Raw genomic sequence first — 26,619 nt, 5'->3', positions numbered from 1 at the left:
CACACGCAACGACGATTCGCGCGCACTCGCCGGCGACGCCAGCGCCACTGGATCAAGTCGCGGCGACTACGGCGACATCGGAGATTCCGGCTGCTCGATGCTGCCGTATCGATCGGTTGATCAGTGTCGCGCGTGTAGCCGAAACGTTTGGTCGGACGGTGCATCGCGGTCGCCTCGTCGGCAGGGCAGGCCGAGTGGAGCGCGCGTACAAGCGGCGAGAAAGAGAGCGAGAGATAGAGAGAGAAAGAGAAGAAGAGAGAGAAAGAGATTCGCGCATCCCGCGCGAAGCGGTAAGGTCGATCCACGCGGTGCAGGCGCGGTGCGTGCGAAGAGAAGTGTCGTGACTGCCGTGTCCACTGACGAGTGTCCCGCGCGCGGAAATCGCACGTTCCCGGTGTCCGCGCGGTGGAACGTTCCGCGGGTAGTAGCGCTGCCGCTATGTAGCGCCGGGCGGTGTGTAAATGAAACGGCGGCGTATACCACGCTCGCGTGCCGAGGGGAGGGTATCGTCCGCCGTAACCGCGGCCGCGGCGGCAGCGGCAGCTCGACGACAACGGCGGCGACGACGACGACGACGACGACGGTGACGGTGACGGTGACGACTACAGTGACTACGGCGGGAGTGATAGGAATGGCGCGCAAATGTTGCGTGCGTAGCTGCAAGGCGGACGTGCGGGAGGCGCGCGCTAAAGGACTTCCGCTACACAAGTTCCCCAAGGACGCCGCGCTGAGGGACAGGTGGTTGGGCAGCGGTGGCTTCGAGGCGAGTTTCAAGCCGACGCCAGGCCAGGTCGTCTGCCATAGGCATTTCAAACGCGCCGACTACGAGACCGCGCGGGGCGGTCACAAGCTCCTGCTCAAGAGGGGCAGCGTGCCCACCGTCTTCGCGGACTATGACGATCATCCCGGTACGTGTGTGTGAGAGACGAGATCGGGGGGGACGTCCGTCCGCCTGGTGCCGCAAGAGCGAAGTGCACGTCGGGCGTAAAACGCAACTTAGTTGCATCTCGCGCATCCGTCTCTGCATCTCTCTCGCGCGCACTCTTCTCCTCCCCCCTCCCTCCTCCTCTCCCCTTTTCTTTCTCCTCCGTCTCACCTCCCCTCGCCACTCCTTCCATCCGTGTGTCCTCCTCCCGCTGGTTTCGTTGCCCTTCTCTCCTATCCTCTCTCCGTCGATGCGTCGTGTTCGATGCGTATAGGAGCGCCAGGCTTCGAGCTAGCTGAGGAAACGTGTCACGTCGCGCCGGCATAATGCCGGTAGTTCCGCGAGCCCAGTTTTTTTTCTCGCGATGACGGCACACCGGTGGCACGTTTTCGATGGTGTCATCGTTGTCCGACGACACTGATGGACGAGACGTTCGCGAATAGGATCGAGTGCTCTGCTCCGCGACAACGTTCGAATGTTCGCCGGCGATAACTCGCCAAACCGGCACTTGGCACTCTTGGCAGCGCGATGTGAGGCATTTTACTTTGGGCTTTACGTTACAGGAAAGATATGAAATCAGTAATCGTGTACACACCCACTTTAGAAGGCTTGTGCGTGTACTATCTTACCAATTAAAAATCAAAGTTAAAGTGTCAAAGAAAGATAATCGGTGCTTTTACTGACGAATGTACGCACTTGCTGTTCGAATGCGGCAAGTGTTCGTGAGCGACGTTCACTTCAAGGTGCCAGTTCTAATCTACCGTGTTGCAATAAATAAAAACTACATTTTGCTAAGTAACGTAAAAACACTCGTTTATTTTCCGCACGTTCGAAAAATTGTTTTATTTCATGTAAAAAATATTTTAGCTATTGTACAGTCAAAGGTAATATTATATAACCTGTACTATTAACTTTAGGCTTTTTCTTAGGCTCCTCTCTCTTTATTTCAATTAAATAAACTGTCGAAGTATTTAAATTGTTGAATACTCAGCTCAATAAATTATTTGTCATATATGCAAAGAAATTATATCAATTAATATGCCTTTGCTAAAGTGATTTACAAAGTATGTACAGTTACTAGTGATAAATGCTTATTTTTATTTTTGTTTCTTAAAATCTCAAATAATTGTACATATCTATTAGTGAGTGTATAATTACTGAATTTTATACTTTCACTGTAACATACAAATTTCAAATCTACTAAAAAATGTTACTAAAAAAAATTTCATGACCTTTTAGAAATAAATTGTTTAATGAACTTGAAATTGATCTTTTCTAAACAAAAATAAAATAAAAGTTTGGATTTGGAGGAAATTATTAATTAAAATTTGCCAAAAAAATAAGAAAAAAATATTTTTCTTATTTTTTCTTATTTTTACCTTTCTAAAATATAGTTTAAAAAAGCGAACTTATTAACCTGTAAGTACTCACATAGGTGTAAAATTGACGCAAGCTATAAACTAATTACTAATTAAATATATTACATAGCAAAATATTTTTAAAAATATAAATTTCTTTTAATTTTTAATGTTTGAAAATTATTTTATGTTTAAAACATGTCTGTTTATATTTCCTTATAAATAAAAACACATTGAAAAGTCTAGGCGAGTACTTGCAGATTAATTCACACATCTCAATACTTAAAAAAAATATATAAAGTTAAAACTATATAGTTAAAATTTACTAAAAAGAAAATAGTCAATCTCCTAGAATATGCATTTCTCATCAATTTATATCCAGATTTAGCCACCTTTATGAAAATAAAAAGGTTTCTCTTTTCCTAGGAAAAATATACAACTTCTTAAAATAAATTTATTGGCTTTTACTTTATTTTAACTTGAGATAAATTTATCAGATTTTGTTGTATTTTAGTTCACTTCTCTTTCTTTCTCTTTTCATGCATAGTGTGGATAAAAATTGCATCTGAATTTTATATCTATTTTCATTAGAATTGTCATTATGTTTTTCTATCTTTTCAGATCCTGTCATCATGTCAGTGAAGTCTTCTACATCTTATGCTCAAGAAGACTTGGATCTGATTAATTCAGAAATACTGAATTTAGAAACTTCTGCCTCACCGTTGTTATCCGAGGCGAGAACACCCAAGTCTGATAGTTGCGGCGAGACATGTTACTCCAGACCCGAATCGTCGGCAGACTCCTTAAACCTCCCTGATAATTCGGAAGTAGCGGATAATGAATGCAAAATGACTAATCTGAAAGAAAATGACAAGATATTCGTGAAGGACAAATCTATCGAAAATATATCGGATAATAAAGTGAATACCGTAGCGATGCAACTTGGTATTGTCGAATCAGAAACAACAATGAAAAGTGATACCAAAGATCTAATGGTGAAGGAGGAATTAAAATTGCCCGGGAACAAGGAATTCGACAAATCGGAAGAGTTGAAGCCAAAAATTTTAAATCGCGGTGGCTTGAAATTTTATCCCGGTGCCAAATTGGAAGCGAAAGATTTTAGTGAAAAATGGCAAGTATATCGTCGAATATAATTTCAATTAAAAAAAAATATATATTGGAGAAAAACAAAGTTATTTTGCGATATAAAAATGTTTCCAACTTTACATAGATAAGATATGAATTTAAAAAGTAGAAATGAGCGAAAATTTTTTTTACGTTTAAATTGAATCGAATTGAGTATTATTTCTTTGTTCGAATTCAAATCAAACAATAAAATTTTACCTGAATCCAATCGAATTGAATTATTGGAATATAATTTTTGATTAACAACATTATTAGAGTATTATGTTGAATATTTATATATAGAGAGTAAAAAAGATTTACATTTAAGTAAAAAAGATTACATTACAACAAAAATAATATTAATTATAGGATATAGTGATTTTATAAGATTATCAATATATGTGATTCATATTCAAATCTGTTAAATTTTAAATTTTTGAATTGGAGTTTGAATTCACACAAATTATAGAAATTAAAAACCGAGTCAAATCCAATTTTCTCTGGTAGTAGTTTAAATAGTTTGCACATTTCTATTTTGCTATTTATATCAAAAATTTGGATAAAATAAATATATATTGAATAATATTTTATGCGCAGGTATTCTGCAAAAGTGGTGGAAGCAGATTGGGACGAGAGAGAGGTTCTAATACACTTTGACAAGTGGAATTCGAGATTTGACGAATGGATACCGATGGATAGCTCTAGGCTTCGTGTATTACAAACACCACAGAAGTAAGTGGGCGTTCCAATTTAATCATTGAATTACTGTCACAACACGTCGATGACTTACGTTAAAGATTCACGTTTAATTCATCTCTATATTTCTCTCAAAGACTTATTTTATTTAAAGCCATATTATGTTTTGTTTTTTTCTTAAAGCGAACAAGCTTGGATCCCACCACCTCCGTAAGTGAAAACCTGTATTGATGAATAGTATAGACGAATAGATAGTTCTAGTACTTCATATTAGCAGTAGTAGTATTATTGTTTTACGTGTTCGTTTATGTGCTATGATTAACAAGAGTTAAATACGAAAATTTTCAATTACATAATTTCAGAGTTGCCAGGATTTTCCTCCAAATTTGGGTTTATTATTACGAAGAATCTTTTGGGAGGATAAAAAGTTGAGGCAAAAACTTTTTAGAAAAGAAGAATATAAAGATCTAAAGTATTTTTAACCTCCTAAAAAGACCCTAGTGATAATACAAAGTTTTTACAATCGAGTAAACCTGGAATTTTCAAGGAATTTTATTTTTTATCCTTGAAAATTATGGATTTTTATGGGATTTTATATACTTTCTTTGAGTACCTTTGAAATTATACTTTTAAATTTAAATTCTCTCTTTTTCTGATAAAATTGTTTCTTTAATCATTTTTTCTTTATAATGCAAAATTGATTAGCAATAAATATACACATCCACATACATTCTCGTACAATTCACAAATTAATATAAAAAAATTATCGACAGTAAAAAAATAATACACATCGTTCTAAATTGACATTGTGTATTTAATCTCCTTTTGAATGATGTACTTGTGGTAAGTTGGATACTTATATTACAGTCAAATTGTTACGTACTATATTTAATTTATATTATTTCTTTTTAGTACTTTTTAAAAATTTTATTTTTAATTTTTAAAACTTAAGTGGCTTTTTTGTATCATTATGGAATATTAAAAGGTATAATAAAATAAATTTATTTCAAAACTATTAAAAAATTCTCTTACCTAGAATTTTGAATAAAATTTCTGGAAGATCTAGGAATTCTTTTGTTTAATTCTTAAAATTTGAGTAAACATCCTGTAATAACAAAACCCAAGTTTAACAGAAAAGTTTTTAACCTGACAACTCTGCGCTGGTTTTGCAAAGGTGACTGCAAATTTTGGCCCATCGTTCAAATGATCTCGAGCGACATAACAATGTTCACTGTGTACATACAACGACGCTTTGATTCTCTTACGCTACGCAAACAAATAAAAGTATATCATTGTGGATAATGTGGGATAATATGGAAAATTGTCTTTTTGATTAGGTTGTTGCTATAGTGCCATACTAATTACATATTGCGTTCGTGTCTCGCGTGCTTGACACGAATTGTATAATTGCTATTGACTCCTGCTACTTTTTTTTTTTTTATCCATATACTTTATATTATCATGTCAAATGTATTATAATATTTCTGTCAAAACGTCACTGGATCCGTTTTTCAAATCTGAGCGGGAGTCTAACACAGTCATGATCGAGCTTTGACTACCTGAAGCTTGAAAGGGAAACGGAAGTTTTCCTCGGGGAGAGGAGGGGGAAAAATGAGAAACCCCAACGATGCGAGTCTCGTATTTTTTCTTCCTCTCCCCCTCTCCAACCCCCACTTGTAGTCCTTGTAGTTTTTCATTGAATCCCACGCTCTCGTCTGTGCTCTCTCTTTTCATTCCGCGCGTATAATGCCAGGATTTCGCACCTGCAGGGAAACGAAGATGAAGGAGTTCACGGTGGGTGATCGGGTGCTCGCTACATGGGGAGATGGCAAAAAATATCCAGCCAAAGTGAGCGCGGTCTTGACAAATGGTAAGCTGCCTAACCTAACCCCCCTAGCCGCGAGCGGAAAAGGCTAGATTGCGTTCCCGTAGATTTGACGTTTGGCTCCTCCAAGACGAGCTAGACGTAACCGTTTTTTTCTATCCCGATGCTGGCCTGAAAGTGGTCCTAAGTGTAATTTTTTTCGCAGACAGGTACAACGTGTTGTTCGATGATGGATACGCGAAGATCGTCAAGTCGTCGAAAATGACTAAGATCGCCACAGATTCCAGCAAGGTACAGACCCCCAAATTGAGGTTATGTTGTTGTTTCCAAGGTTTCCAAGTCACTTGAAGAAATCCTTCTTGAACTCAGAACGAAATGGTCCTTTCATATCGGTTTTAGTATCATTTCGTATTATTTCTTAATTATTATCTCAACAAGTTGTAAAAATGTAAAAAGTGATTCTGCAGAAGAAACTTGGAACTGTGTTATAGATGAAATTTTTTAAATTGAAACTCATATACATATATATTTTTTTTCCATATGATTTATATTACGTTATGTTTTATTAATAATATTTATAAAGTCATTCTTTCTTTTACATAAACAGCCATTAACCGAATTAGATAGCTATATCGGTAGCAAACAAGAAAGAAGGGATAAAAAACGGAAGCACAGAGTTAGAGACTTGTTTAACTCCAGAAGACGCACGAAACCCGACGTCGACAAAGTACCAAAGAAAGAGGAGACCACTATCAAGGACAGTGAAGAAGGCTCTATGGAAAACAAGATTGAGATAGACAGTACTCTGTATGGTCCCTGTTACGATCCAGGGACAGATTTGTTGAAAGGTTTTGAATCTACTCCAAAGATCAAATCATATTCGAAGAAAAGTAAAAAAGAAATGCCAAAGAATGATGCAGATCCTGAAGAAAATTATGGTCCCGAATGGATCAATGGGCAACCACAAGGAAAGGAGGCTTTTATTGTAGATGGTAATGATGGTGAGTTACAATGCAGTTATAACACAAAATATTTTTGCGTCTTGTAAACATGTTGCAATAAAAATTAATCTACAATATGCTCGTTGCTTCCTATTTCTTACTTTTTACTTTTTTGTGCACTATTTTATCAAAATTGGCAAGATAAAAGTTAACCAACTCCAGGAGAGGCAAGAAATTATCGAGAAAATGCGCAAAAAGGCCAAAAGTAAGAAAAGAGAAGCAAAGAATAGATTAAATCAGCCTTAACATTTTATTATAACATGGAAATTTGTATTCCAGGACCACGCAGATCTATAATAATAGAAGACAAGAGATTACCATCTGATTGGCAAAAACACTTTACGCAACGAAAAGCTGGCACGTCTGCTGGGAAGTGGGACGTCTTGTTCATACAGTAAGACAAGGCATACATTTTCATTTACAATGATTACTTAAATTAAAAAATCTTGTATGTAATCATCCTCCATAATCATCTTTTTCTTCAAAGTACGCTAACCGGGAAGAAGTTTAGATCAAGAAATGACATCAGGGTGTTTATGGAAAATCAAGGGCAGTACGATTTCGATCCGGAAAGATTTGACTTTTGTATACATCGAAACAGGAAACGAAGTTATGCGTATCGCATGAAACAGGAAGTTTCGCCGGAAATCAAGAAAATCAAAACTTTATTGCCTAAAACGAAAACGCCTGACAATACGTTACTTACCACGGCAACTAGCGGTATCGACGGTACACCCATCGCCACAACACCTACTACATCTACTACGGATGGTGGTAAGATTTTTGCAATACATTACGTTTTAATCCACATCACATTTTAATCTTTGCAATATATCTTTTTACAATCTACTAATTCCTCAGAGATGAACTATTGTAAGTATTCGTAAATATTGTATTTTTACAAAATTAAATAAACTCTTAGCGAAGTAATGTAGGCTTATGTATTGTTGCTTTTCTAAAAATAAATTGATCTTTGTCCTTGATATTTATTTTTGAAATTAAATACATTATATGTAATTATTTTTGTAATTATTATATATTAGTACAATTATGTAATACAATTTATATACATACATATAATGTTGTTAATATTCTCTTGAATAGCCGTCTTTATCGGACTTCGTGGTGGACTTCGTGTGAAAATGGAGGACAGTGCTTACAAATGTCCTAAGGAGGGATGCAACAAAAATTTTCGAAAAGAAAACTTGCTGCAGATGCATATTAAGCATTATCATCCGGAATATTCCAAGTTTCTGGGATCTACTCCAAAAGTTGAAGACTTGGCTTACGCAAGAACGATCGGAGAATCTATAGAGGATATAATCCCCAAAAAGTCAACGACGTTCTTAGAAAAAATAAATAAATCAGCAAAAAAGAAATCCCTTCCTGAGAAATCATCGTCTACTTTATTACAATCGACGTTGAGTACTGTGCAACCGACATCACCGTCAATACCTGGTTCGGCGATGCCAGAAGAGGAGGAGATTGAGCAGTCGGAAAAATGTAATGATTCACAGAAGGAGGATATAAAAATTGAAACAATGTCACCAATGTCTAATCATAGTTTGGAAATAAACGATGATATTGAAAAGAAAAGAGAGAATGTCTGCGCACTGTCCCCTGGTACGTTATTTGACATGAAAGTAAAGGAGGAAAAGGCGCAAGGCGGTATTAAAACGCTATTGCCTGTAAGACCAATCGGAACGTCGGAGACGCAAAGAATTGATAGGACAAAATCTCTGGATGAAACGCACAGCGAGCGTATAAAAAATCAGAAAAGAAAGCAACTCGCTGAATATAGCGCGGATCTGTCTACTAAAACAAAGAAACGACACGGTAAGAAGCTTTTGTGTTTTTTTTTCTTTTTTTTCTTGCGATCCAAGACAAGTTTTATATTTTTTTAATTTACGAAAAAAGATTAATATACGCAACATTCAATATTTCTTTGGATAGGTATGTCAGATCTTACCGATAGTTTTGGTGATCTAGATGACAGTGCTATGGATATCGAAGGACCTACAGCACTTATGTATAGATATAGCCGTAGAAAATCCGACTCAAAAAGCGATGAAAATAGCCAGAATAGTAAGTGCGAGCGTTTTGCCATATCTTACAAAGCTATTGTTTTGTTTTAAATATGCTTCTTCTTTTTTTTTTTTTATTTAATGCACTGTGGGTGTGGCCAATTTGACGCTATAATGCTTTGAAGCATTTGATTGACCAATTAGAATAAAGATTTTTACAAATTGATCAATACAAAAAATGCTTTAAAGCATTTGTAGTATCAACTTTACCGTATCCTATAAATGCAATACATGGGATTTTTTAAAGCAAAATACGTTGTATAATATTTACTATTGTATTATTTCTGTTGTTTCTTAGGTCAACTAAATGATTCACGCATTGAAAAAGCTGATCCCTTAAAAGGGGATGCAATCAAAACAGATATTAATAATGATGAAGGTACATTGTTTATTTTTTTTTTTTTTAACCTTTGATTTTGTTTCATGATTTCACTTACTGCCTATCTTTAGTTTCATTGTTTTACATTACTTTATGTGTGCTCGCAAGAAATACATATTTGACACTTCTCACCACATGTGTCTACTGTTAATTTTTTAATACAAGTCTTATATGAATATAATAACTTTCTTTCACAGAGAGCGAAGGAGTGATGATGATGATTAACGGCGAAATGGTAAAAGTAGAACAGCTTCGAAGAGAAGAAATAATAAATTGCACTTGTGGTTTTATGGAAGAGGATGGTTTGATGATACAGTGCGATCTCTGTCTCTGCTGGCAACACGGTCATTGCAACTTTATTGAAAAGGAAAAGGATGTTCCCGAAAAATATATTTGTTACATATGTCGAAATCCATATCGGCAACGGCCGTCTAAAAAATATTTTCATGATCAAGATTGGATTAAAGAAGGAAAATTATCAAGGTTATTTATATTGATTTATATGTATATGATTATAATTTAAATATATATTTATTGTATATTATATATTGAATATATATGTATATAATCTATTTGTTATTTACTGATTTTTTTTATTTGCAGCTTGTCTAATCGAACTCGGAATCAATATATAATAAATCAAAGGACTGCAATGTTAAAACGTTCTTATGACTTAGTTGCCGCACTTTTACAAATTCAACAACTTCTTCACAGTTTGCATGTAAAAATCAACGTAGCACAGTAAGTTATGCGTTTTACTTGGAAACAATTAATGTTTACACTACAGCGACTAATTTATTTGAATTAATATAGAAAAAAGGATCATCCGAAGCTATATCTTTGGGCCAAAAATTGGGAGAAAATAGAGATACCAAAGATAGATATGGAACCGGTACCAGTGATGGAAATAACTAAAGCGGTAAATTTTACCGACACCGGTTCGGAGATTCCGCGACGTATCGAGACGAAGGCGGATATCAAGTTGCCTCTGAAGGACGATCAAGATGAAAAGTCAATCGCTTCTGATTCGGAATTGATGAAAATTTTGGAAGAGGATAGTACACACTCTGATGAAACCAAAATTATCAGCAAGAAGGACGGTTTGATGAATCCGAAGGACAGTCATATACTCTTAGATGCGTTAACAAGTGGTACATCAGACATAAAAGAAGAAAAGAGCAGTGATATGACAGACATTAAAACGGAAAGTGCAGGTACAGTACAGTAATGCAGTAAAATAAAAATGATTTAGTCCTTTATGTTTTAATTGACAGGACTAAACTTTTTACACATAATAAAAATTAATAGCTATGTACGATTGCGTTACATATATAATATCTCTATGCAGATTTGTTAGATGAGAAAACCACTATTGGTAATCCTGTATCAGAGAATCTCAATTCTGGGTCACTTATTGACAATGTTCAACAAGAATCTAGTTTAGCCCTCGAGAGCGAAGTCTCCACTTTTCCACAGCCCTTTATACCGGAACCTGAGGCGCCGATCGATCCAGCCGAGTGCCGAATGCGATTGTTGGAGCACATCGAACATTTTCAATGTCATATTGATTCAAGATTAACGTCTATAGAAGCGCAAATTTTTGGTATGTAGCCAAAAAGATGAAAAGACATTATTGATATACTCGACGGTTTTTATAATATACATTTTAATGTGTAGCTCTAGAGACAATGGATCCGGATGAATTTGTATCGGATCCGCACGTTCAACCCCGTACGAAGCAAACTGTACAGATGCTTCTTCGTGATTTGAATACAGTACGAAAACTAGCAGCGCTATGTTGAGAACGTTATCAAACTTAAGGGTATAATTTGTGGCACGTGTAAAAACGATTGATTCGTATCAATACGTTCCAAATTCCCGATCATCACCATAATTACTATTACCATGATTATTATTACTACTGACATAACGTATAATATATTTATATATGTAAATAAATGAGTCAGGTAATATAGTGATATTTTTCCTAAATTAGTATCCAATACATATATATAATTATTTTTAATAGTTTTCTCTTACCAAAAATAAAATTTAATTATTTAAGATTGTTAAATATGAATTTACTTGATTTTACTTTGATTTTGAATTTATTGCAGAACAACAATTGTAATAATATTTTAAAAAAGTAAAAAGATATTTTTACAATCATTTGTTGTATGTGTGTATATTATATCTTTACATGTGTGTGTACCATGTATATATTTATCTACTTATGATAAGTGATAATATAATTCAGATTATTTATAGAATCCATCGTCGATATCTGAACATTTTTCATAATCTTTATTTTTTTCAGTTACAAGTTTCATACGTATTCTGTAACTTAACGACATTATTGCAGTTATAAAATAGGCCTACTAGAACACAAACTGAATAAAGGCAAGTTTTTCAATTCATCAATTTTTTGTGGATTTGTTTTAGTGACAAAAAATTTATGAGAGAGTCATCTGGCCTGATTTAAAATTGATGTCAGTCATATTACCTTGTACTTTAAGTCAATTTCTTAAAAATTGAATAAGAATTATCTAATCTATATTGAATGAGTACAAATTTTTAAAAAGTTTATTTCTTAATTAGATAAAGGATTGAAATTGTATAAAAAATGTATATGCATAATACAGTTACGTGTGCGTGCGTGCGTGCGTGTGTATATATGTATATATTTTATATATATGTATTTTATATATATATATATATATATATATATATATATATTAGGAGTATTCATAGCAAATCAAACATGTAAATTTTGATGTTTTCAACTTTAATTTTAGTAAAATTAAATTTGATTTCTAGATAAAATTAATCTCTAGCGAAAGCCTTATTTTCATACCATGTCTACTATTATCGCGCCAGAGGTCGCGCATTCATTCCTACCTGCATTGATTTTAACACCATAATACTGGCACTGAGGACAAGTTTGAAATCCAAGGCCACCATTAAGAAGATCTTAACACTTTTCATCTCTCTTCACAACACCCGACTCCACATCCATTACATTTCAAGAATACCGTAAGATAAGTATAATGTGATGCGGCTGTAGAGAATAGATCGTAGGACATCTACCATAGTGCTATGACATCTACTCACCGCATTCCGGCCGGTTCGTTTGGGTTCGCTTCTCGAATTGATTCGAGTAGTTCCGCACGGTTCGATTCGTTCGCTTCCGTTCAGTTTGCCTCAGGCCGCGGCGACACAAGGACACTCATGTGTGTTCGTGTGCGGACAAATCCAATTTATTCGCGTGCAACGTGAACCCATCGTCTGCAGCGACTATGAAGTACATCCTGGTAACCGGCGGAGTGATCAGCGGCGTGGGCAAGGGTGTCATCGCTAGTTCGTTCGGCACCATCCTCAAGCACTGCAACATCCGCGTGACGTCCATTAAAATCGACCCCTATATCAACATAGACGCTGGCACTTTCAGCCCCTACGAGCACGGTAAGAGACAGAGCTGGACAGAGCGCGGGCTTGACGTCACCGCATCATCGCGGAAAGCGCGGCGTGGTTCCGTTGATTCTCCAGATTTTTCGGAAAGAGAAATCGACCTTGCACAACCGGAGTCGCGAAACGTTTTCTCAACGGCGGCGGAGATAATTTAGAGCTCTTGGCTCTCTCGTCGTCCCTTCTTATCGTCGCGATTTTTGCATTCGCGAGAGAAGAAATTATTTATTATATTTATTCGGAAAAGTGATCGAATATACCGAAAGACCATGGAATCCACGAGGTTAAATTCGAATTTCACCGGCGTTGAATCCCATCCGTTCATCTTTCCGTCGTCGATAGGGAAGGAAACGAATTGATTCATTTGTCATCTTAATGATACCCGACGTATAATTAGCATGGTTCTGTGATAAAATCGCGCAAAAATCTGTCTGCGCGCCAATCCTCTTATGGCGGTAAAATTTCTCCAGCCATGTGCCGCGTCGCCATTTTCTATTCTGTCGTCATGTCGCTCGTAGGGATTAAAGGTCCGTCCAGACGGCCACGTTTAATTGCAACCGCAGAGAGGAGCAAACATATGCGATAGCGTAGTAATAAGAATGAGCGATTTCTCGATTTTCAGCTTGATTCGTTTTTGCGAACTCGCGAAAACATTTTTAAGGCGACTCCGATTAAATTTAGATTACCTTAATTGGTGATTTATTTTCAAATCGGCAGATCATCTAAAACAAAATCTCAAACTCGTCTAATCTGATCTTTTTCTCATTATGTACAAAAAAAAGAAAAACAGAAGATTAATGGTTCAATTTATGTTAACGAAATAATTGATTCGTAAGTTAGATCGTCGATTAAGTCAATTGAAGTTTGATCAAAGTCCCCTATGTATATTTTTGCCAATATGAATTAGCTTTAACTTCTGTTTTTTTTTCTTATCTTTTTTCATTCTGCTAATTTATTCCTTATCTTTAGCTAATTCTTAAAACTGAAGAAAGATGAAACGTATATATCACTTTCTAAATTTATAGCTTTGCTTTATCTGCAATGTAAAGTCAATGAGAATTTAAATTTTAATTAATTTATCTATAATGAGACCAGTTTTTTAATTTATCGTCGATTGATCACTGCATTATGCGCAAATAGAATTTTGCTTTGTAAAAGTATTATCTATTAGTCAGGGTTGGGGTAGTAATTAGTTTAAAAAGTTAATATTTAACTTAATTTTAAATGATTTAATTTTTAACTTTAATTTTAGTTATTTTTAAAACACAAACTTTAATTAATCAATTTTTTTCTCAAGTTAAAAATTTGTCTACATAAAGAAAAAATTAAAACAAAAATTGTGTTTTTACACTTAAAAATTCTAAATTATTTGTCAGTTCTGACTACATTACAAACAAAATTTGATAATATGTTTAGAAGAAAAATTAATTTCATGCAAATTATTGTCAATTTGATTCCAATTGTTAACGTATAATTATTATGATACAGTTACGTGTGCCACTATGAATGATCTCTAATATCCATTGAGAAACGTAATACTTATTGCCGGTCTCATTGTTCAGTCAAGTAGAAGCATTCCTGAAAGGAAAACATGTTCTTGTGTTACTGATGGTTTCTTATAGACACATCCGCTTTTGTTTCTGCACCTTTGCTGTCTTTCTTTTCATAACTGTGCATTCTAATGGAATGTTTTCTCACTAAAACAGGTGAAGTTTACGTACTCGACGATGGCGGTGAGGTAGATCTGGATTTAGGTAATTACGAACGTTTCCTGGACATCACTCTTCACAGGGACAATAACATAACGACTGGAAAAATTTATCAGTCTGTTATTACGAAGGAAAGGCGAGGAGATTACTTAGGAAAAACAGTACAAGGTTACAAGTCTATTTATAATATTGTACTTGTGTCTAATGTACAATGAGTTATATAAATTAATAAAGAAAGAATATCTCGTTTCATAGTGGTACCCCATATTACTGATGCTATTCAGGAATGGGTGGAGAGAGTCGCGAATCAATCCGTAACAGAAGACGGTGCTAAACCAGAGGTACTGTTAATATATGAATTATTATTATGTAGTTAAATAATTCCACAAGACGTACGAATATAAATTCAAATAATATTTCTTAAATAATATCTAATTTATAATAATAAAGAATACACAAAGTTATAATAATAAATAAATGTATAATATAATTATTCTAATTGTGTATAATTAATGATCCTTTATAGGTTTGCATAGTTGAATTAGGAGGTACAATAGGTGACATAGAGGGGATGCCGTTTGTAGAAGCATTCCGACAATTTCAATTTAGAGTAAAAAAAGAGAATTTCTGCGTGGCCCATGTGTCTTTGGTGCCGCAGGTAACTGTTGCCTTTCGCAATCTTTGCATCTTTATAAAATATCTCTTTTGCAAATACATTCAATGATAGGTGCACGAATTATTTTTACAAAACTCCGTTTAAATGACTTGGAAATACAATTTAAACATTTTTCTAAACAATTATAGAAATATGAAAATATCTTTTAGCCAAAATCGACGGGTGAACCCAAGACCAAGCCGACGCAATCCAGCGTTAGGGAGCTACGAGGATTAGGTTTGTCACCCGATCTTATAGTTTGTAGGTCGGAGAAGCCTATTGGCAATTCCGTCAAGGAGAAAATTTCGAATTTCTGTCACGTGGCTCCGGAGCAGGTAATAATTATAATAAAAATGTCTTCCGTTACGTTAATATATACATTGTTATGAAAACATTAATATTTAAATCAATATAATATAAAACATTAATATTTATATTTTACAATCAGGTTATAACTATTCATGACTTAACGTCTATATATCGAGTGCCACTTCTTATGGAATATCAAGGTGTCATAGACTTTCTAAATGATCGATTGCAACTGAACATCGGAGTGCCGCGTCCACGTTACTTTATGCGAAAATGGCGGGACTTAGCCGAACGCGTGGATCATTTACGAAAAGACGTTAACATTGCTCTAGTCGGTAAATACACGAAACTTGCGGACTCCTATGCCTCCGTTACGAAAGCGTTGCAACATGCTGCCATTGAGGCCGGATATAAACTGAACTTGACGGTAGTGTCGCAATTATTAAAAGTGATTATATACTTGTTGTGCACGCATGATCGTACGTATTTATAAGTATTGGATTATTACAGTTTATAGAAGCTGCTAATTTAGAGCAAACCACATTACTGGAAAATCCAGTCTTATATCATGAAGCTTGGCAACAGCTTTGCAAGAGCAAGTAAATATATTTCAAAATAATATTTTTATATATTCTATCTTTTAATGTGTTTATAATTCAATATGCAATTCAATATTATATTTTTGATAGAAAATTAAAACACATTTGTTTTGTCTAGCGGCGTTATTGTGCCAGGTGGATTTGGAAAAAGAGGAATGGAGGGAAAGATAAAGGCGTGTGAATGGTGCAGAACGAACGACAAGCCATTCCTCGGGATTTGTCTAGGCTTGCAAGCGGCGGTCATTGAATTTGCGCGAAATGTCTTGCACCTTGAAATGGCAAACTCCACAGAAATAAATACAGATACTAATAATCCTGTAGTGATAGATATGCCGGAGCATACTCAAGGTATAATGGGTGGAACAATGAGGCTGGGCAAAAGACAAACGCGATTTTACAATAATAATTCTATCCTAAGTAAGTAATAAATTTCAAACTTGAGAACTGAATTAAATTTTCTTTTGTCTATCGCGCGATATATCTTTCATTTGTGATTTACTTTTCAGAAAAATTGTACGACAATAAAGATATTATAGAAGAAAGGCACAGGCATAGGTATGAAATTAATCCAGAATATATCCATGATTTAGAAGTAGCTGGTTTAAAATTTGTAGGTAAGTTGCATCTTTCAATTAAATAATAGTTTTTTCATAAAATATAATGCACGATCTTGGTTGTACATATTTATAATAAAAGAAAAGATGATATTATGATCATCTATTTACATTGTATACAATAACTTTGTTAATAATCAATATTTTAAGTTGATAACTTAACGATATTATATTCATTTAACTGTTCTTCTAGAATTCGCATTAATGTTAATGATTGATATAAAAACTATAGCTTTTATATTCAACTAAATAATTGTTAAATCAACCCAATGTTTAATTGAACGTATATCAGACTAAATATTTTGGTTTTTCAAATTTTTTTTCAGTATACCTTCTTCTTAAATACAAAATACATATTCACGATTCTTCTCGTAGGGCGCGATGATGATGAAAATATACGAATGGAAATTGCCGAATTAGAAGGACATAGTTATTATGTAGCTACTCAATTTCATCCTGAATATTTATCAAGACCATTAAAACCATCACCACCATTCCTTGGTTTAATTTTGGCCAGTGTTGGTAAATTGAAACAGTACTTAGCGCGAGGATGTAAATTTTCACCACGTCAACTGAGCGATAATGAATCAGGTAACAAGTCAAACAACAGGTTTATTCATGTTGAAAACAAAAAAATAAAAATATGTGTATATATACATACACACAAACATATATATATGTGTGTGTGTGTGTGTGTGTGTGTGTGTGTGTGTGTGTGTGTGTGTGTGTGTGTGTGTGTGTATGTTTGTGTGTATGTATATATATATATATAAAATAGATTATAATTATATTATATGTAATAATAGCGGTAAAGGTTAGACGATATTAATTGGCATTAAATTCTTACAATTGTTTATATGGCTTGTTACAGATGACGATTATGTAATGGAAGAAATGACGAAATTGCATTTGTCCAGTGGCGCGAGTAGAAGTGGTAGCAGTACATCGGGTCTTGATTAGAATGCAATTTCATTTTTTATTTTATTTCATTCCATAATTCTATTATCTCTGATCTGATTTCCTACGCTTTTATCTGATTTTTCCCATTTATGTAATTGATAATTAAAAAATTGAACATACGTGTGAATATGTGCCATAAACTTATTTAAATAATATACAACATTTTACGAAAAAAATGCAGGATGTATATAAAATGTTTGTTCATCTAAAATGTGAAATTCATTAAATATATGTTTTATATTTTGTAATAAATTACATTGTGTTTCAATAAAGAAAAAGTTGTGTATATATTGGATAACAAAAAAATATTAATTTTTTTTTTAAATTATTTATAACTGCAGAAGCAGACAATTATAAGAGCTAAAAATAAATGTTCTTTTTAATCGTAGTGATCAGAATATTTTAAGTATATTACACTATATACTATAATAAAAAATATAAACTAAAATATAAGATATATTTTTATGTTTGTTTTATTTAAAAATGTAAGAATTTTATAAGTTACAGAATTATTATCAAATTAAATTACATTATAAAAGTATATATAAAGATGTGAATCGTTGGAAGGACAATAATAATATTGTTTACAAAATTTCATATAGGGACTGCAATGCTGTCGAACGGACAAGAAGACTGCTGAGGGCGATATGAATCAGGGAATATAAATAGAACATCAATGTAGATCAAAGTAAACATTTTGTAATCTCAGACTATATTACTAAGTTTGACCACTCACTCGAATCTGTTGAGATATTAGCCTCTGAACTTAACTTTAATAAAAAAATCAATTCAGAAATATTCATATAAAACAGCAAAAAATGATAATTTAATAGAGACACGAAGTTCCTTGATAGTTCATACTATGATTTTCTTTATATGAGTGGTCATAAACTAAAATGTTTATTGTTTCCTGACATTAATCGTTGTCAGTTGTCCTATCACTTGCACGACTCATTTTTAAAAAGCACGATCGGCACGACTTGTCAGAAATCGTTATTATATAACTTAAATCTAAAAATGTATAATTTTACTGAAACATGTCTCAATATTTATTACTAATACTAAAAATTTATAGTTAACGATATGTATGTAGAATACATATCGGACGTCTTTTATAAATTTTCGGTATTACATTAGAAAATTTATGTACAATTATGATCAATGGAACTGTAAATGATTATTATACTTCGCAACAAATAGACTGAACAAAATGAAATTGAATGAAGTGCCATTTTATAAAAGAAATTTATTAATTTATTATCATATATATGAAAAAAATGTAATAATTTAATAATTGAAATACATTAATCATTTACTTTCAACATATTCCCACTAATTACTAGAGGTACTCTAATTCCCACTGGTCACCCTCACCCTCTGTATATCAAAACGATAAAAAATAACTTCTTTTTACTCACCATGTGGCTAAATTCTCACACAGGATGCGTCAACCGCATGGCAAAATAATCAATCAATTTATCGCTTTTCCGTAAAAGCCAAAAGCGATTGAACGCAAGCATTCAGCCTATAGTGTCAAGAATTCGTAAATTTAAATTCTGCGCATCAACTCGACGTTCAACGCTCGTCATGCTGCCATGCGGCATGCAATGGCACCTTAAAATTCGGTTAAAAGCTGATTCGTCGATATTGGACCAAGCACGTTTTATTGGTTAATGATTTCACTTGATAAGTTCGCCTTTCTTTGCCTTAATAATTCTATGATACAGTACTTTACAAAGTATTCCCGCCAAGTCGGACTTAATCGGGTTTGATGGCGTGTGTGAAGATTTAATTTTTGGTTCGTCGGTTCTGTTACAAAGGAAATCGAACAATCGTAGCTATATCAAGCATCTTGCAGTAATATACAAGGATTTCTTTCGTGGTGACAGTGCATCGTAAACAGCAAAATGGTAAAATTACTGTATTATTTCTGACATTGCATGCACAGAAGCAAACAAAACAACGTGTCACAATTGCAGATGCAAATAAAAGAGCTGCCTGGCAATCATACAAATATATTACATTTTCAAAATTTTATAAACATATATATGTGTATATATTTATATATTTATAATTGTAATAAAATAATAATTAAGAAAAGTAAAACATTAGTAATATTTAATTTTATATCCAAGAGTCAACCAAGTTCTCCAATACATTCTGATCGACATACTGATGCGATGAGCCAACAGACCTCTCCTGCACCTGATATAGATGAGCCATTTGAAGATGAATCAGATCTACTCGATGGAGAAAATAATGATAATAATGAGGAAGAGGAAGGAGAGGAACTATTTGGAGATAATATGGAGGCGTAAGGATATTGTGTTTTCTATTTATTTTAAAATATATGAAGACAATAAATATAAATATTTATTTGATATTTAGCAAATAAGGTGTTAAAAAACTTTATTTAAACAAGTGATTTATCTAGTTGACTTAATTTGTGTGAAAAAGAAATATTTAAAAATAACAAAATTATGTATTGTAACAGAGATTATCGACCCATGTCAGCATTGGATAGATATGATCCCAATTTATTGGATGACGATGAATACTCAGAGATGTCTCAGGGTGAACGTGTAGCTGCAGAAGCAGAAATGCGAAAAAGAGATCGTGCGGCTGGTATTTTAAGGGATGATCGCGATCTTCTTTATGGTGATTTTGTTTTATTATTTATTTGTATCTAAAGATAGAACAATTGTATACAAATGAATTGATTCTAATATAAAATTTCAAAAATATACTTATAAAATTGTCAAATATCTTTATGCAGACATTTTCCTTTGTATCTTTAGATGAAACTGATGAAGAAGATGTGCAGGCACGCAAACGACGTATGGCTGAAAAGGCTGCTACTGGCACGTTAGAAGATGCAGAAGTAAGAATCTTTCAATTATTCTGAATAAAAGTATTTTACAATTTACAAATAACGAGTTTTTATTTCTATTTTAGATGATTGAGTCCATTGAAAACTTAGAGGATACCAAAGGACATTCGGTAAAGGAATGGGTTATGATGCTAGGACCACGAACGGAAATTTCAAACCGCTTTAAAAGCTTTCTTCGTACTCATACAAATTCCAAGGGACAGTACATGTATAAAGAACGTATTCGTCATATGTGTGAAAGTAATCAGGTATTACATTAAATCTCTTGCATAATTCTGACAACAGTAGCTTTAATTTGAAAAAAATTCTTTTGTAATATTAATTTTTTAATATTATTTTGTTATCTTTTTTATAATATTTGGAAATTACAGAATTATATTTTTATAATATTTGGAAATTACAGAAAAATATTTTATTTCATAATTTGTACAATTTTTTATATTTATACATTTTGATTTTTTTATACTAAAGGGATAAGATGTTCTTATTCAAAAATTTTATATTTTTCTTTATTTAATAGTTTTTATTTTATGAGTTTTTTATGTTTATTTTAATAGTCCAGTTTCATAGTGGAATTTCCTATTCTCGCCAGTAAGGAACATGTTTTGGCCTATTTTTTACCAGAAGCGCCATTTCAAATGCTTGAGATATTTGACGAAGTGGCGAAGGAATTGGTGCTTACAATTTTTCCCAGTTATGATAGAGTTACAACAGAAATTCATGTGAGGATATCGGAATTGCCGTTGATCGAAGAATTACGCACGTTCAGGTACATATTTATATTTAATATGTATATTAATATTATTTTATCTAAATTATAATCTTGGCAATAGAAATAGTAAATAAAATATGTATGAAATTGTATTTCGTTTTTTTCTTACAATAGAAAACTTCACTTAAATCAATTGGTCCGAACTCTTGGAGTTGTAACGGCGACTACGGGTGTCCTGCCGCAATTATCGGTGGTGAAGTACGATTGTGCAAAGTGTAACTACGTTCTCGGACCGTTCGTCCAATCTCAAAATACAGAAGTTAAACCGGGATCTTGTCCCGAGTGCCAGAGCATTGGTCCATTTACGGTGAGTTGAAAATTTTTATGTTTAATTGTTACATTAGTTAATTAAAAATTATTGTTTTTACTTGTATACAATCGAATGTGTTGCATGTCTCAGATCAATATGGAGCAAACTATATACAGAAACTATCAAAAAATAACAATACAAGAATCTCCGGGTAGAATACCCGCTGGTAGAATACCGCGCAGTAAAGACTGCATTCTCTTATCCGACCTCTGCGATCGTTGTAAACCAGGAGACGAGATAGATGTTACAGCTATTTATACCAATAATTATGACGGTTCTTTGAATACTGAACAGGTAAAATTTATGTTTTTTTTTTAATTAATTACATTTATCTGCAAGATATTTATCATATTTTTACATCTGTTCCGCGGCACGTAACTCGCAAGAGTAATCTTTTGCAGGGATAAATTTCTAATCTATCGTATTTTTTCTGTATTATAGGGCTTTCCAGTTTTCTCCACAGTATTATTAGCTAATCACTTATTTGTCAAAGATTCGAAAGAAATCGTAGATTCTCTGACGGAAGAAGATATCTCGAGTATACTCGCTTTGAGTAAAGATCAACGCATCGCGGACCGCATAGTCGCGAGTATCGCGCCTTCAATTTACGGCCATGAGAACATCAAGAGAGCCTTGGCACTGTCGATATTCGGAGGCGAGCCAAAGAACCCTGGTAATTATTTCTTTGAATTATCTTAGCACTCTATACATTCTCTCTTATTATTTGCGTTATATTGCGATCTGCAGGTAACAAGCACAAAGTTCGCGGTGATATAAATGTCCTGTTGTGCGGTGATCCTGGCACCGCTAAGTCGCAATTTTTGAAGTACATAGAGAAGATAGCGCCGAGAGTTGTTTTTACCACGGGTCAAGGCGCTTCGGCTGTTGGTTTGACCGCTTACGTTAGGAGATCACCCATAAGCCGAGAATGGACCTTGGAAGCTGGAGCTTTAGTTCTCGCCGATCATGGAATATGCCTCATCGATGAATTCGACAAAGTATGAACATATGTAATTTATGACACACGCATTGATAATGCCATAAATATCAATACAAATATTATATTTTTATAGCAATGATTATTGTTACAAAAAAGGGAGGAAGAATGAGAGAGAGAGAGAGAGAATATAGCTTTTATATTAATATCTACATAGATTATTTATATGTAGTATTAAAATTATATATCTTTATGTGTATAAATAATTTATAATTTAATTTACATTTTTTCTAGATGAATGATCAGGACAGAACATCTATCCACGAAGCTATGGAACAACAAAGTATTTCTATTTCTAAAGCCGGTATTGTTACGTCTCTTCACGCCAGATGCGCAGTGATTGCCGCATCTAATCCTATCGGTGGTCGATATGACCCCAGTATGACCTTTTCGGAAAATGTATGTATACTTTTATTAAGAATTTTTTAAATTTTGCTTTTGCACAAAATTATGACTGATAAATGAAATTATAACATGAAATATGATTATGGAAATATAAAATTATAGAATTATAGTATTATAAAATTAAAATCTTGCTTAAACATTATAAAGTTATCAATACGTAAAGACAAATCATAAATACGTCATATTAAATATATTAAATTGTGTATACAGGTGGATCTTTCGGAACCGATTCTTTCGCGGTTTGACGTGTTGTGCATAGTCAAAGACGAGATCGATCCCATGCAGGATCGTCATTTGGCCAAGTTTGTTGTAAATTCGCACATCAAGCATCATCCTACAGATAACACAGAGAGAGCACAGGCCGTAGTATTGGATCCCGCCACGAGGGATCTGTGTATTCCACAAGATCTTCTAAAAAAGTACATCGTCTACGCGAAGCAAAACGTACATCCAAAACTGACCAACATTGATCAAGACAAAGTGGCAAAACTGTATAGCCAATTGAGACAGGAAAGTTTGGTGAGTAAAACAAAAATATCTCCTATTTATATATTGTATATTCCTGAAAATTGATAAGATATTAAATACTATTGAATGCAAAAAATTGCGGTACTTTGCAATAATACTTTTATTTTATCACTACGTATTAGGCGACTGGAAGTTTGCCAATTACTGTGCGCCACATAGAGAGCATTATTCGTATGGCGGAGGCTAGTGCTAAAATGCATCTGAGAGATCACGTTCAAGAGAGCGACATGAATCTGGCTATCAGGATAGTTCTTGACAGTTTCGTTGACACGCAAAAATACTCTGTTATGAAATCTATGCGTCAGGTATCTCTCGACTTTTTTTTATACGTTTGCCCTTTCGATCTGTATTTATTTTTTGCTTTTCGTCTTAATTCTGAACTTAACGCACGCACATCTCATTACAGACGTTCCAGAAATATCTATCGTACAAAAAAGAACATAACGAACTCTTATACTACATACTACGACAAATCACTTTGGACACTCTGGCGTTTCAGAAAGCTTTGCACGGTGGACGTATCACTACCGTCGAGATTTCGGAGAAGGATCTGTTGGAACGGGTAATGCAAACGATTACGTTAAATTCGATACGTTCGAAAATAATACGAGGATTTAATAAGTATATAATAAAAAATTATGTCAAAATAATTTGGGCTCAAAATTTCTTTATCTTGTTCTAACTACTTTAAAAAAATAGCTATACAAGAATCTTATTTTACATTACTTAAAGTTTACATGTAGACTTTCATTCCCCCCCCCCCCCTTTTTTTATGACCCTGTGTGGGACGATAAAGCACATATCATGCTGATATCAGTATTTTATAATTGCAGGCGAAACAAATTGATATACATAATCTACATTCATTTTACGAGAGTGACATATTCAAGATGAACAATTTTATTTACGAGTCGAGGAGAAAAGTGATTGTGCAGACTCTGCCCGAAGGTATCGAAGATTGATTCGAAAAAAAGCGACATTATATTTTTATATATGTATTTGAATTACACGTAATAAAATAGCGATTTTTTTTCTATCCACACAAAACTTTTATATCGACACATTAGTATCGTAATGCATGACAACGATTAATATCACTTTTTATGTCACTATTGAATACTGTTGTTCAAGTATAATCATTGCGATTCTATCATTAAATATATTACGTTTCTAATAAACAGTTGTTTTATATATCTATAAGTGTGCATACAGCAGTACCAAAAATAATACACTATATTTAAATATCTATTCTATACAATAACTATAATGCAATTAATTTTCACATTTACATTCAATATCAAATTTTTTTTAAAACCTCTATGAAAGCAACAAAAAGATTATTATTAACGCAGAATAATATAAGAAAAATGTTATTGTATAATAAGATATATATATGTATCATACATGTCATATAAAAGCTGAATAGTAGAAACACAACAAATCATCTTAACGTAGTTAGGTTGTAAAATTAAAAAATTGAGTAATAATTAAAAAATTTCATTTCAAGTATGCATTTTATACCTACATTGAGATAAAAATATCTGTTGACAAATTACACATCTTGTACGAGAGGCATAAAGAATTTTTTTTACAAATATTCTAGTTCAGCTTGTTCTCTGCTCTTTTGAGTTATTCCGCTCAAAGGCAAAATAGCATTATACACAGATAAAATAGTCATTTTGTCAAAGGCATGATGGGAAAGGCTTGCTTCCCGATCTGTGCTATTTATCTTTGTAGGAACCATAACTGCTGCTGCTATTACTACTACTGCTACTACTGCTACTAGACACACTGTCGCTAGAGTCCGATTCGCTGTCCGACGAAGAACTGCTGCTACTACTACTACTTTCACTACTGGTAGAACTTTTGCTGCTCTTGCTACTGTCGCTACTCCATTCGCTCGAACTGCTGGATTCCTCCTTCCTCATTTTCTTCTTGATGTGATGATTCTTTTCTTTCTTGTTTTGCTCTTGACTGTAAAGCATGATAAAATAATAAATTAATTAAGATTCACCAAGTTTATCCGAATTATACCAATTTGCAGCACAATGTAGATCAACTTAAATCTTGGTTGTGTGAGAATTAGAAAAATATAAAAAGCAAGTTAGACCTAATAAATAACAATGTCAAGCTCGTGTGTACAAATTATAAGATTTAATAAACTAAGAAATGAGCAAAAAGCTTTTTAAATCTAATCTATACAGCCTCTTATATAGTGCAAACGAACTTTAAAATACTTTGCTCTGTATCAAAATTATAATTTTCAAAAATATCCAATATTTTATATTCTCTGTGCTTAACTGCGTATCTTCAATATGCAGAAATAACATTATCATCAAAAGTGATCTGGCTTACTATATAGAATATCCTTAATATATCGAGGGAGAGTTCTCACAAAAGACTACGTTACTCGCTAAGAAATATTCTGCATACATAACGAGAGGAATTCAAACAACATACTTATTGTCACCCTCCTGCTTCTGCAGGGCCTTCTTCAGCTGCGAGGTACGGGAAGATCTGTGCAGATACTTCCTCTTGCCTTTACATTCATAACTCCAGTGTCCCATTTCCAGACACTTCTGGCATCGCACCCCCTGCGGATACGGATCCCTGCAAACATATATGAAGGAACAAGTCAGAGGAAATCGCGTACGACGATAGTCATTCGATCGCATCCGTTTCAAGTCCGGCGTGCCGGAACGCCGTCCACCCTATTAGATACTTCAAGGTTACCGCAAGAATACATCAGGAGAAACTTACGCCTTCTTCAGCAGCTTTAACCCGTTCGAGTTCATGGTAGGATCGTTTCGCGTGCACAGCCACCAATAACCGCCCGTGCGAAGTCCGTGAGCACTGCGAGAGAGACGTCTCGGAAGGCGCGATCGTAATCACGTTTCCTTCACGATTTGGCATGCGATCTCGTGTTTTGAACTTTGTTAACTTTGTTTACATGCCGAGAAATCGCGACGTTCAGCAACAAGCGCGATTCACAGTACGCATCACGAGACGCGAC

At 34.2% G+C, this 26,619-nt stretch overlaps 4 protein-coding genes and 1 long non-coding RNA gene across 9 annotated transcripts; 3 read left to right on the top strand and 2 right to left on the bottom strand.

Annotated features, from left to right (window-relative positions):
• Nucleotides 1-82: 82 nt before the first annotated feature.
• On the top strand, nucleotides 83-11,467 carry LOC105202675 (PHD finger protein 20-like protein 1). 5 transcript variants are annotated; one of them, XM_026136207.2, is made up of 18 exons: nucleotides 83-908; nucleotides 2,905-3,415; nucleotides 4,006-4,140; nucleotides 4,288-4,314; nucleotides 5,874-5,974; nucleotides 6,135-6,220; nucleotides 6,537-6,930; nucleotides 7,210-7,324; nucleotides 7,418-7,704; nucleotides 7,792-7,803; nucleotides 8,035-8,766; nucleotides 8,884-9,015; nucleotides 9,313-9,393; nucleotides 9,591-9,876; nucleotides 9,997-10,134; nucleotides 10,207-10,607; nucleotides 10,742-10,996; nucleotides 11,071-11,467. In XM_026136207.2, exons 1-18 carry the CDS (start codon nucleotides 98-100, stop codon nucleotides 11,193-11,195), a joined length of 4,629 nt encoding a protein of 1,542 aa, XP_025991992.2. In that variant the 5' UTR covers nucleotides 83-97; the 3' UTR covers nucleotides 11,196-11,467. The 5 variants fall into 5 exon arrangements, with proteins under 5 accessions (XP_025991992.2, XP_025991994.2, XP_025991993.2 ...); XM_026136210.2 differs by lacking the exon at nucleotides 83-908 and adding an exon at nucleotides 1,185-1,455; XM_026136209.2 differs by lacking the exon at nucleotides 9,313-9,393.
• On the bottom strand, nucleotides 1,457-12,485 carry LOC120359259. The gene is made up of 2 exons (XR_005576067.1): nucleotides 12,292-12,485; nucleotides 1,457-3,140 (listed from the first exon to the last, which is right to left on the bottom strand). It is a non-coding gene; the product is annotated as an uncharacterized LOC120359259 (long non-coding RNA).
• Nucleotides 12,486-12,497: 12 nt separating this feature from the next.
• On the top strand, nucleotides 12,498-17,982 carry LOC105202676 (CTP synthase). Its single transcript, XM_011171291.3, has 11 exons — nucleotides 12,498-12,855; nucleotides 14,565-14,735; nucleotides 14,823-14,908; nucleotides 15,094-15,225; nucleotides 15,393-15,557; nucleotides 15,671-15,958; nucleotides 16,042-16,130; nucleotides 16,249-16,547; nucleotides 16,637-16,744; nucleotides 17,120-17,335; nucleotides 17,616-17,982. Exons 1-11 carry the CDS (start codon nucleotides 12,690-12,692, stop codon nucleotides 17,702-17,704), a joined length of 1,809 nt encoding a protein of 602 aa, XP_011169593.1. The 5' UTR covers nucleotides 12,498-12,689; the 3' UTR covers nucleotides 17,705-17,982.
• Nucleotides 17,983-19,429: 1,447 nt separating this feature from the next.
• On the top strand, nucleotides 19,430-24,786 carry LOC105202673 (DNA replication licensing factor Mcm2). The gene is made up of 15 exons (XM_011171285.3): nucleotides 19,430-19,614; nucleotides 19,840-20,018; nucleotides 20,199-20,362; nucleotides 20,503-20,585; nucleotides 20,660-20,842; nucleotides 21,152-21,363; nucleotides 21,481-21,673; nucleotides 21,767-21,970; nucleotides 22,118-22,349; nucleotides 22,424-22,674; nucleotides 22,908-23,072; nucleotides 23,289-23,597; nucleotides 23,729-23,911; nucleotides 24,013-24,168; nucleotides 24,440-24,786. The coding sequence occupies exons 1-15, from the start codon at nucleotides 19,612-19,614 to the stop codon at nucleotides 24,566-24,568; spliced, it is 2,646 nt and encodes an 881-aa protein (XP_011169587.1). The 5' UTR covers nucleotides 19,430-19,611; the 3' UTR covers nucleotides 24,569-24,786.
• On the bottom strand, nucleotides 24,409-26,608 carry LOC105202674 (zinc finger CCHC domain-containing protein 10). The gene is made up of 3 exons (XM_011171286.3): nucleotides 26,367-26,608; nucleotides 26,067-26,216; nucleotides 24,409-25,580 (listed from the first exon to the last, which is right to left on the bottom strand). Exons 1-3 carry the CDS (start codon nucleotides 26,399-26,401, stop codon nucleotides 25,328-25,330), a joined length of 438 nt encoding a protein of 145 aa, XP_011169588.1. The 5' UTR covers nucleotides 26,402-26,608; the 3' UTR covers nucleotides 24,409-25,327.
• Nucleotides 26,609-26,619: the final 11 nt, after the last annotated feature.

This window comes from Solenopsis invicta, chromosome 12 (assembly GCF_016802725.1).
Source record: "Solenopsis invicta isolate M01_SB chromosome 12, UNIL_Sinv_3.0, whole genome shotgun sequence".
NCBI classification, from domain to species: Eukaryota; Metazoa; Arthropoda; class Insecta; order Hymenoptera; family Formicidae; genus Solenopsis; species Solenopsis invicta.
This window is presented reverse-complemented; position numbering and strand designations above follow the sequence as displayed.

Coding starts and splice junctions, on each gene's coding strand:
- LOC105202675 (XM_026136207.2), top strand. CDS start 98: ATGCTGCCGTATCGATCGGTTGATCAGTGTCGCGCGTGTAGCCGAAAC. Junction 909..2,904: donor GGACTATGACGATCATCCCG/GTACGTGTGTGT, acceptor CTATCTTTTCAG/ATCCTGTCATCATGTCAGTG. Junction 9,016..9,312: donor CGATGAAAATAGCCAGAATA/GTAAGTGCGAGC, acceptor GTTGTTTCTTAG/GTCAACTAAATGATTCACGC.
- LOC105202676 (XM_011171291.3), top strand. CDS start 12,690: ATGAAGTACATCCTGGTAACCGGCGGAGTGATCAGCGGCGTGGGCAAG. Junction 14,736..14,822: donor CTTAGGAAAAACAGTACAAG/GTTACAAGTCTA, acceptor CTCGTTTCATAG/TGGTACCCCATATTACTGAT. Junction 16,131..16,248: donor CAACAGCTTTGCAAGAGCAA/GTAAATATATTT, acceptor TGTTTTGTCTAG/CGGCGTTATTGTGCCAGGTG.
- LOC105202673 (XM_011171285.3), top strand. Junction 23,912..24,012: donor TTATGAAATCTATGCGTCAG/GTATCTCTCGAC, acceptor ATCTCATTACAG/ACGTTCCAGAAATATCTATC. Junction 24,169..24,439: donor AGAAGGATCTGTTGGAACGG/GTAATGCAAACG, acceptor TTATAATTGCAG/GCGAAACAAATTGATATACA.
- LOC105202674 (XM_011171286.3), bottom strand. CDS start 26,401: ATGAACTCGAACGGGTTAAAGCTGCTGAAGAAGGC. Junction 26,217..26,366: donor TTAAAGCTGCTGAAGAAGGC/GTAAGTTTCTCC, acceptor ATATGTTTGCAG/GGATCCGTATCCGCAGGGGG. Junction 25,581..26,066: donor AAGCAGGAGGGTGACAATAA/GTATGTTGTTTG, acceptor CATGCTTTACAG/TCAAGAGCAAAACAAGAAAG.